We start from the raw sequence: 9,737 nt of genomic DNA on the forward strand, positions 1-9,737 counted from the left end.
AGCCAAGACCCGAGGGGACCCACCAAGCCAAGACCCGAGGGGACCCACCAAGCCAAGACCCGAGGGGAGAGTGAGGATGTGCTTTCCTGCCAGACGCTGTCACTGGAGCTTTTAGGAGTAGGACAAGGCAGAAGTGGTGTGGACCTACTGACCCTGCACCAGGAGCGGAGAGAGCCTGTCTGTTTCAACCCCTGAGGGCTCTTCCTGTCTCATTTCCATGTCCAGAAGTGCTCGAGTACAACCCAAACGTCTGCTGCCCATTTCCAGCAAATCGCCCTCCGCTGTGCAAAGCGCAGTAAGCAGCCTTTAACCAGGCTGACGCAGGAAAATCCCGAACAGGCCACGCAGTAACCAACACTTCCACTTACTGTTTCTTCTGCCCCCACCAATCCAGCCCTGTAGGGGTTGTTGGTGAACTCATCTGGAGGGAGATCTGTACGTGTCCAGTCCCTCTATGCCTGCTACTAAGCACTCGGTCTCAAAGAGCTCGTACAGCACGTGTACAATAAAAACTGCATAAAAATGTTTCTTTTGAGGTCTTAAAGGCACTGACATTCAGTTATTTCTCTCGCAGAGTGATAAAGGACAAGCGAGGGGACACGGCTCTCCTCTGCCCTGCTCGTTGCTTAATGTGGAACCAGCAGCTGGCATTTTAAACGCTTTATTCCCATACATACCTCCATGAACTTGTCAATGCTGACTTATCTGCCAGCTGGCCTTGAAGCTCTTCACAAAGGCCTAAAGTCCCCTAAAAACTGACTCAGCTGGCAGCTTCTCCATCCCAGCCCTCTGCCCCTTTCCCAGAGGCTCAGTACTTGCTGCCAGCACCCGATTCCCACCCCAGCAGGCCACCGACTTCTGCAGGGTGGCCAAGTGACCACTTGTTAGGTACCACATTTCATTTGACAGTTCTGATTCCTCTGATGAAGTCCTTCGTTGGCACCTGGACTGGAGTTCAGCCCCTGTTGACACGATGGGGACTTGGGCTGTGTGGGATGGGTCACTACAGCTGGCAGCTACAGCCTGACTCCAGCACGCCCACAGCTCCACCTGTCACACAAAGGCAGCTACAGGGGACTGACAGATATTGTTCTTCAGGTTCAGAAGGAAGGGTTCTAGTTCTACAGCTGAGATGCCCTACAAGAAAACTTTATCGTCATCTTCACCTGCTTTGCACAAGAAGTCAGCGGTATTGCTGGTGAAAGCGGCTTATGAGCTGGGGCACAGTGAAAGGCTGAGCCACCACTCTCATTCGGTACCTGCTGCCCACCACAGAATCATTAGGGGTGGAAAAGGAAAAGCCCTCCAAGATCACCTGGTCTAACCATCCCCTACCATCAATGACACCCACTGAGCCCTGTCCCCAAGCACCACGTCCAACCTCTCCTTGAACACCCCCAGGGACGGTGACTCCACCACCTCCCTGGGCAACCCATCCCAACGCCTGACTGCTCTTTCTGAGCAGAAATGTCTCCTCATTGCCAGCCCGAACCTCCCCTGGCGCAACGTGAGGCCATTCCCTCCGGTCCTGTCCCTGGTTACCTGTGAGCAGAGGCCGACCCCAGCTCCCCACAGCTTCCCTTCAGGTAGGTGCGGAGAGCAACGAGCTCTGCCCTGAGCCTCCTCCAGACCAAACACCCCCGGTGCCCTCAGCTGCTCCCCATAGCACTTGTGTCCCAGGCCCTCCACCACCTTCGTAGCCCTTCCCCGGACACGCTGCAGGGCCTCGACGTCCTTCTGGCAGTGAGGGGCCCAAAGCGGAGCACAGCAGTCGAGGTGCAGAGCACGGGGGGCGTTCACCTCCCCGGCCCTGCTGGCTGCACTGCTCCTGACACCACCTGGATGCTGTTGGCCCTCTCGGCCACCCGGGCACATGCGTTCAGGCGGGCACTGAGCAGCACCCCCAGGCCCTTTTCCTCTGCCCAGCTTCCCAGCGCCCACGCCGCCCCCCTCCCGCCCCCATCCCCCAAACCCCGGCCGGGCCAAGCCCCAAAGCCCGGGGAGGGGCCGGGACCGGGACCCTCCAGCCCGGGGGCTCACAGGAGGCCCCACCAGGAGCTTGCGGCCCGCGGGAGCCTCGCTTGGGGCTGAGTGGAGGGAGCTCAGGCCGGGGGACGGCTGCTGAGAGCTCATGGCCCGGGGAGGGGTCGGGAGGGGGCCGGGGATGAGGAGCGGGGAGCGGAGGGGACGGGGCGATGCCCCCGCCGCCATGACACGCCCGCGCGGCCCCTCACCTGCCAGCCCGCCGCTCCGGCCGCCGCGCGCCCCCACCCCGCATCCCCATTGGTCACCTTTATCCCCTCCTCCGCTCTCCCATTGGCCGAGCCGAAGCGCTTCCCGGCGCCGCGCGTTCCCATTGGTCGATCCCGTGAACTTCCCCCCGGCCGACTCCCGCCCTCCATGTGTCCTCGCGACAAGAGCTTTACCGAGGCGGACGCAGACAGCGCGGCAGGGGGGCGGCTCCGGAGGTCGCGGGTTCGAGGCTGCCCCCCGCCGCCTCGCCCCGAGAGCATCCGCAAGCTGAGGGGGGGGGCCTAAGGGTCGCTGATGTGAGAAAAGTCTCAAATAATTTCCTTCAGACAGGATTTTCTGTGAAGCTATTTTATTGGCGGGTGTGCTGCCAGTCAGGAGCGCATTACAGTAAACAAATCATAACCTTTTATTCCCTATTTCCCGGCGCCTGATCGCCTCCTGTTTCCTCCTTGCCTGGGTACTACAGGTTCAAATCTACTCAACACTCCTCTATACCACATATGTACGATTTTTTTTCCAACCCTTTAATTTCTCCTTTCTTATGTTTTGAGAACTTGTGATCTTTGTTTTACCGTTCCCACACTGCTCATCCTGCTTTTCTCAAGCTCCTACCTTACTTTGGAGCAGTGAGGCCTTCTACTGTCCGCTCACCTACTTAGCGTTTCTCCTTATTACGACTACACAGCTAGCTTTGAATACAGAAAACCAGTTCTCTGCTGCAAAAACACAACTTAGTTTCTCACAGTTCCTCCCTCCTCTTTCCTTGCTCCTATTGTTGGTTTTGCGCCTCTTCACGTACCGCGCTCCTGAGTTTCCATCACTAAGGTGCAATGTTCTTCTTCGGATGCCACGGGGGGTGACAGATCTACAAAGCCATTACTATTACAATGCCAACAAATAGTTGTTTGAGCCAATTCTATTCAGGTAATCTCAAAATTAGTTTCTCCCAAATGTTTCTATATCCCCAGGAATCGTCATCTTGAGCAACTCTATGTAGGATCTTTTTCTTTTTTCTTTTTTCTTTTTTTTTTTTTTTCCCCAAAAAAATACTTTTCAGATCAGTTAAATTCATCCCATTTGACGTACATATATACAGCAACTAGTGTTAATTACAGTGCACGCTCCTCCTTATGAGGTTATTAATAAATCTAATACTATTTGATTCTAGACTACTATTTTTGCAAACTTATATAACTTATTTTCTAGTTCTTCGATATATTTACAATATTTTTTGTTTTTGTTTTCTGAGATATTTACAATAGCTTTTTCTAATTCACTCACCCTTAACTGAGGTAAAAACCACCTCGCAAAACTGAAGTGCTAGAGAATTTTACTAAAGGATTATCTCGAGCCTGGTTACTTCTGCATCTGGTCTCAAGGGGGCTTTGGCTTTGTGGGTCTTCAATAATAGTTACATTTGGAATGATTGCCTCCAGGGTGCAAGCTCCCTTCCATCCTAGGGGCAACACCTTCCTGCCTTTATTGCCACATAGCCAGTACCACCCCTTGCCATTCGGGACGGGCCATCCGGTTACAGGATTCTCATGTTGTATCTGGTGTGCATTATGTATATTAGTATGATCTGTCATTTTTAGAAATCTAGAGAATCCAGACACAGTTGCTGCTGGAAATAGCAATGAGGGACAAGGCCTTTTCAGTCTTTCTAGGCATCTGGGTGCAAAACCAACAATTATTTTGAGATCGAACTTGAGAGATGTTCTGGATTCATTGGAAATGCTGATTTTTCCCTCCATCCTATCACTAATCCATTGAGAATAGGTACTAAGATAAACATAAAATACATCATTTCTATGTATATATGCACATTTTTCTTAATAATAATTAAGAAAAACAATAAAAAACACAAATTAATAAGGATTCTTTTGGTGGGGATTAAATACCCCCCTTTCCCCCACTTCCAGGGAGCGTTCCCTGGAAACATTCCACTTCTGTGTAATTCAATCCCTTTTACTCATTAAGAATTCTTCTAAGGAGAAGTTAAAGGTTTACAACAGATAGTTTTAACAGTTTTAACCTTAAAGGCTTTGTTCATGCAGTCTCTCAGGTATCAGGGTTAACTGATGCTTGTACCCCGGTATGAGTCCACCCCTTCTCAGCCGTTCTTACTGCCGTCTCAGTAGTCAGGAGCACTCGGTTGCAGTTTCAGTTCTCTCCATGTTCGCATCAGAACTCAATCACCTGCTCAGAATGGATGGATCAGGACTTCCAAGGGTGGTTTTTTTTTAGGACAGAGGTGGATTGTACTGCTGAGCACCTCACTCGCTGTGCTCAGGGTACCGTACACCCAAGGGCCCAAACGCCCGAGACTCTCGCTCGTCTCTCTTTTGCTTCATCCCTCTCCAGCCGAGGGGACTTCGTTCATCCCCTTGCGGGACTACAGAACCTCGCGGATCAGGACTCCACACTCGCTTCGCACTAAAAGTGCATCTCATTCACACAATGTCTCCCCAAACCCAACCCGAGGCAAGATACGGCCCCACTGAGGTAGCTACACAGCTACCTTCGAATACAGAAAATTAGTTTTCTACTGCAAAAGCACAACTTAGTTTCTCACACTAATTAGCTTCAATTAATAACGGGGATAGGCGGTGCTTGCTCACAGCGCCTGAAATCGCATGCACACAAATGGGAAAAAAAATATTTTTTATTATTATTTTATTTTTATTTTTTTGAGTTTTCTTGACTTTTAGGTGGGATGGGTGCTGGTGGGATGGGTGCTGGATGTCCCGGTGGGGTGGGTGCTGGGTGTCCTGGTGGGATGGGTGCCCCAAGGAGGGCTGCTGGGACAGGCAGAGGGCAGCAAACCCCCACCGATGAATTGGGTTGGGGTGGGTTGGGATGTGCTGCTCGCTGGCACTGGTGTCCCCCCATGTCTCCCACTTGTGTGGATGTCTCCTGGGTGCAGCCCCCCAGGGCCCGGTCACCCCCTGGTGCCAGCCTCGCTTCCCATCTCCTCCCACAATACAGGTGCATGGGGGCGAGGGCAGGTCCTGCTTCATTAGGTGCGAATCACAAAAATTGAATTTTTCCATTGAAAAACACTCCCCCGGAGCCCCAGGTCACATCACGGGTGTCCCCTGTCCCCCTGCGTGGTGGACAGGGGGACAATGTCCCAGCACACAGCGCTGTCCCAGCCCCATTCCTCAGCCCTCCCGCTTTCCAGACAGGCCTCTTCCCACGAGATTTATTTTTAAAATAAATAAATGCAATGCAATGAATTAAGGGCAAGGCAGGTCACCCCAAACCTGTCTCCTCTGTTGCAACAGGAGGTGCCGGGAGGCTGCTTAGGCAGCCGAGCCGGGTTCCCAGCCCCGCTGCGCAGGGCGCGCCCATGGGACGTGCGAGGGCAGGCAGCACCCGCGGCAGGGGCAGGGGCTCCCCAGCCCACGCTTTCACTTGGCAGGCATTTTCGGAAGGAAAACAGGGCCTGGGCGCCTTCCCACGGCCCCCCCACCCTGCACCCAGCACCCTCCCACCCCGTTTTCCAACCCTGGGGTTCAGGAGCCAGCCTTGGGCCATGCCACGGGTCCTGCATCCCCATCCTGGCCAGGGAGCACCCAGAGCCCCCCCAGTTTGCTGGGGTTGTCCCAGGGGACACAGAGAGCCCCAACCTCTCTCTGGGGATGCCACAGTCCCCCCCCAGCCCACGGGGGGGACAGGGGAGGCTTGGGGCAGCCCCCATCCCCTGGGCACGACGCTCCCATCACAAGTGGTGTCTGCACTCAGCACTCCAGCAGCTTCAACCAAACTCATTTATTTTCTCCATGGGTATGGAAGATACAAAACATGTAAAAATAAGCTTTTTTTTTTTTTTTTTTTTTTTTGTGCCCCCCCCTTTGTCACCCTCCCATCCCCGAAGCGTGCTGGCTATTTACAGGCGGAGGCAGGCGGCTCAGTGGCAGCAGCTGCACTTGCTGCTGGCCGGCTCCTTGCAGACGCAGCCCTTGGCACAGTTGTTGCAGCCGGCAGGGCAGCAGGAGCAGCAGCCTGGGGGGGGACACGAGAGTTAGGGGGGGGGAAAGATTTAGGGAATGCAAGAATTAGGGGAGTGGGAAGGCAAAGGGTGAGGTTTGGGGGTTGGGATGCGATGGGGGGTCCCCAGGGGATGGGGAGAATGGGGTGACCTAGAGGGCAGGGCTGGGGTTTAAATGGGAGGAAAATGGGGGGCTCCATGGGGGTCCTGAAAGTCTGGGGGGACCCCAGGGAAAAGGGAGGGAGAAATCACCATGGGGGTCTCTATGGGGTGCGTGCAGGGCTCCCACAGGGCAGGGGTGTCCCCAGGGGGTGTCTGTACGGGGGTTTGCCCATAGGGGTCCCACAGGGGAGGGATGGGTGTTGGGGGGTGCCCATGGGGGTCCCACAGGGGAGGGATGGGTGTTGGGGGGTCCCCATGGGGGTCCCACAGGGCGGAGATGGGTGTTGGGGGGTCCCCATGGGGGTCCTACAGGGAAGGGATGGGGGCACCATGGGGCAGGGACCCCCAGACCCCAACTCACTCTTGCGGCAGCTCTGGCAGCGGCAGTTCTTGCACTTGCAGGACCCAGCGCAGGAGCAGGAGTCACCTGGGGAGGGAGAGAAACCGTGAGCCAAACCGAGTCAAACCGAGCCGAGCTGAACCGAGCCGAGCTGAACCGAGCCAATCCCACTTACCAGCAGCACATGTGCAGTCCTGGGGGTCCATGGCTCGGCTCGGCTCGGCTCGGGTAAGGAAGGCTTGGCTCGGCTTGGCTCGGGTAGGCACGGCACGGCACGGCTCGTTTCGCAGCAGTCCCGAGTCCCGCCGCCCGCCCGTTATTTATCGGGCCGGGGCGGCGCTGGGCGCTGCACACGGCGGGGCGGTGCCGAGCCGTGCCGTGCCGAGCGGGGCCGTGCTCACAGCGGGGCCGTGCCGAGCGGGGCCGTGCCGTGCTCATAGGACGGGCTGAGCCGTGCCAAGCCGTGCCGTGTTCACTTGGGGGCCGTGCCGAGCCGGGCCGTGCTCACCGAGGGGCCGTGCACAACGCGGGGCCGTGCTGTGCGCAACCGTGCCGTGCTCACCCGGGTCATGGCCATGCCCCCTGTACCCCCCCCCTGCACCCCTTGGTGGCCCGCGCATGCATGGGGACACCCCCGGCACCCCCAGCAGCCGCCCCCACCCGGCTTCCTGCATATGGGGTGGGGGGGAAAGGGGGCTGGGGCCCCCCAGAATTGGGCCATCGCAGCCTGGTGACAGCTGTGGGTGTTCCCCTCACGGCCCCCAAGCGTGGTCCCTCGCCACGTAACGGTGCCAGCAGCCAGGGACAGGCCGTCCCAACTTTGAGCTTTTATTGCAAAAAAAGGGGAAATTTGGGGGTGAATTTCTGGTGCGAAGCCTGGGAGAGCCTCAGGGACACGGAGCTGGTGGCCGGCGGCCGCGCTCGTCTGCGGCACCAAAGGTTTGGGGCTTGCTGTTCCTCCTCCAGGCTTTGCGCCCGGCCGTGAGGGAACGTAAACACGGGGCCGCGTGCGTTGGCCGCCGGCCGAGCGGCCGAGAGGAAAAGGTCGAGGTCCGGGCCCACGCGCGGCAGCAAACGCCGCTTGCGAAACCGCTTCCCGTAGGCCCCGGTGCCGCGGGCCCGGTGCGCACGACACGAAACTGGAGGAGCACGGCCTGGGCCGCACACCCGGGGCCTTTCTGGGAAGGGGCCGAGAGCCGTGCCTGCCACAGGAGGCCGGGTGCGAGCTGTGGTGTTAGGGCAGCCAAAAGCTGAGCAGAGGACAGCTGCTCCTCGTCACGGCCCCGTGTCCGAAAGGCAAAACTGGGGTGCCCCAGGGACCCCTGTCACACCCCATTGTGTGCCCCACAACGCCCGATGTGAGCCATCAGGGGGGTTCAGATGGAATTGTGTTTTCCTCTAACATCATTAAACCACTCGACACACCCTACAAAGCCTGGGGAGGGGACAGGCCTGTCCCCGGGCTCCTGACATGCAAAAAGCTGCTGTGAATTGCAGCACGGCCAAACTCAGGTAGGAAAAATCAGCCAGAGGCTGCTCAAAGTGAAGGGACTTTCACAGCCTGACCCCATTGTTCCTCCTTCTCGTTATGGGCTCACGGACGATGTTTTTGCACGGATGGCATTTACGTCTCACTGGGCAAGAAGCCCCTCGATCAGCAGGTGGGGGACAGCCAGTGCACGTGGGATGGGGACAGACCGTCCAGGCGGTGCTGGCACAATTTAGCCCGAAGCCACGTGCTGGAGCTGCCCCGTGCCCGTGGGGTTCCTGCGGTGACCTACATTCGGTGGCAGGCGAGCGTGCTTCGCGCACGTCGGAAGCTGGGGGGGATGGTGGCACTGCAGGGGACACCGTGGGGAAAAGCCCTCCTGGTAGCAAAGGGGAGACCCCCGGGGGTCAGCGCTGCGAGTGGGGGTCCCTTGGCCCCTGCCTCAGCCCTGGCAGCTGTGGTTGGGTCAGGGAAGCTTTTGCAGCAAAAAGAGGGCGGTGAAAGGATGTGTTTGGGGAGCACAGGGACAGGCAGCGGCACCGGGGTGAGGCATCCCTGTGGCAGGGTGGGCGTCGCACCCCACCCCATTGTGGGCATCGCACCCCATTGCGGGCATCACATCCCATCATGGACATTGCACCCCATTGCGGGCATTTTATCCCACTGTGGGCATCACACCCCAAGCCCCACCAGGAGCAGCCCCGGCAGCTCTCCCAGGCAGCCCCGCTCCGCTGCCAGGAGGGAAAGCGAGCTCCCGGCCCTGCCGCCCCACCTGCCCTGGAAACATCACCCCTGGAAATGGGCACGGCACAGCCTTCATTACCGCGCTGTTGACGAACCGCTTGTAATAACGAGCTGCTCATTAGCCCTGAGGAGGATTTTTGGTGGAGGAGGGAGCCTGGGATTTGCCCTTGGGTAACAAGAGGGAGGGAAAATAAAAAAGAAAAACAACAACAAAAACCTAACCAGAAAATTACCTTGTTGTGAAGGGAAAGTGTTAACCCCAGAGCGAGTGCTAGGGGAGGTCCAAGGCTGGAAAAAAGGAGCAAAACAAGCCCCGAGATGTGTACCAGCCCATGAATGAGGCTGGCGAGTTCCCCAGGTGGGCTCTTTGCCACAACCCCCCCCCAGAATTTTTTTTTCTGCCGCCCCGTGCGACACCGGAGACCAGAGAGAGGCCGGGTGTTTATATACACATCGCTTTATTTAGGTAGCTCAGCGCACGCCACGTGTGCCAAACACTGAAGGTATCAGAACGCACGTATAAAAAACACAGACAATAAAGTTAGTTTTCTTCGGCTGCCCCCAGGGTCAGCGCGGCGGGGGGGGGGCTGCCCGCCGGCCCCTACTTGCAGCAGCTGCACTTGGCGGAGGGGGGCCCTTTGCAGACGCAGCCCTGCGCGCACTTGGCACATCCCGCGGGGCAGCAGGAGCAGCAGCCTGGGAGGGGAGGAAAACAAATTTAGGGGGGTGTTCTCAGAAGGGTGGGGGGGGGGGGG

General features: G+C 57.3%; 2 protein-coding genes across 2 annotated transcripts in view; both read right to left on the minus strand.

The window, feature by feature from the left end:
- NUP93 (nucleoporin 93) overlaps positions 1-2,286 on the minus strand; it is an 82,859-nt gene extending 80,573 nt beyond the window's left edge. Inside the window, exon 1 of the mRNA XM_035336366.1 lies at positions 2,239-2,286. Coding sequence (XP_035192257.1) covers positions 2,239-2,284 — 46 coding nt within the window. The 5' untranslated portion in view covers positions 2,285-2,286. The remainder of the gene's footprint in view (positions 1-2,238) is intronic.
- Positions 2,287-9,421: 7,135 nt separating this feature from the next.
- The window catches only part of LOC118172667 (metallothionein-1), a 1,204-nt gene continuing 888 nt past the window's right edge, over positions 9,422-9,737 (minus strand). The window contains exon 3 of the mRNA XM_035336734.1: positions 9,422-9,678. Coding sequence (XP_035192625.1) covers positions 9,584-9,678 — 95 coding nt within the window. The 3' untranslated portion in view covers positions 9,422-9,583. The remainder of the gene's footprint in view (positions 9,679-9,737) is intronic.

Source organism: Oxyura jamaicensis, chromosome 11, assembly GCF_011077185.1.
Source record: "Oxyura jamaicensis isolate SHBP4307 breed ruddy duck chromosome 11, BPBGC_Ojam_1.0, whole genome shotgun sequence".
In the NCBI taxonomy this organism is placed as follows: domain Eukaryota; kingdom Metazoa; phylum Chordata; class Aves; order Anseriformes; family Anatidae; genus Oxyura; species Oxyura jamaicensis.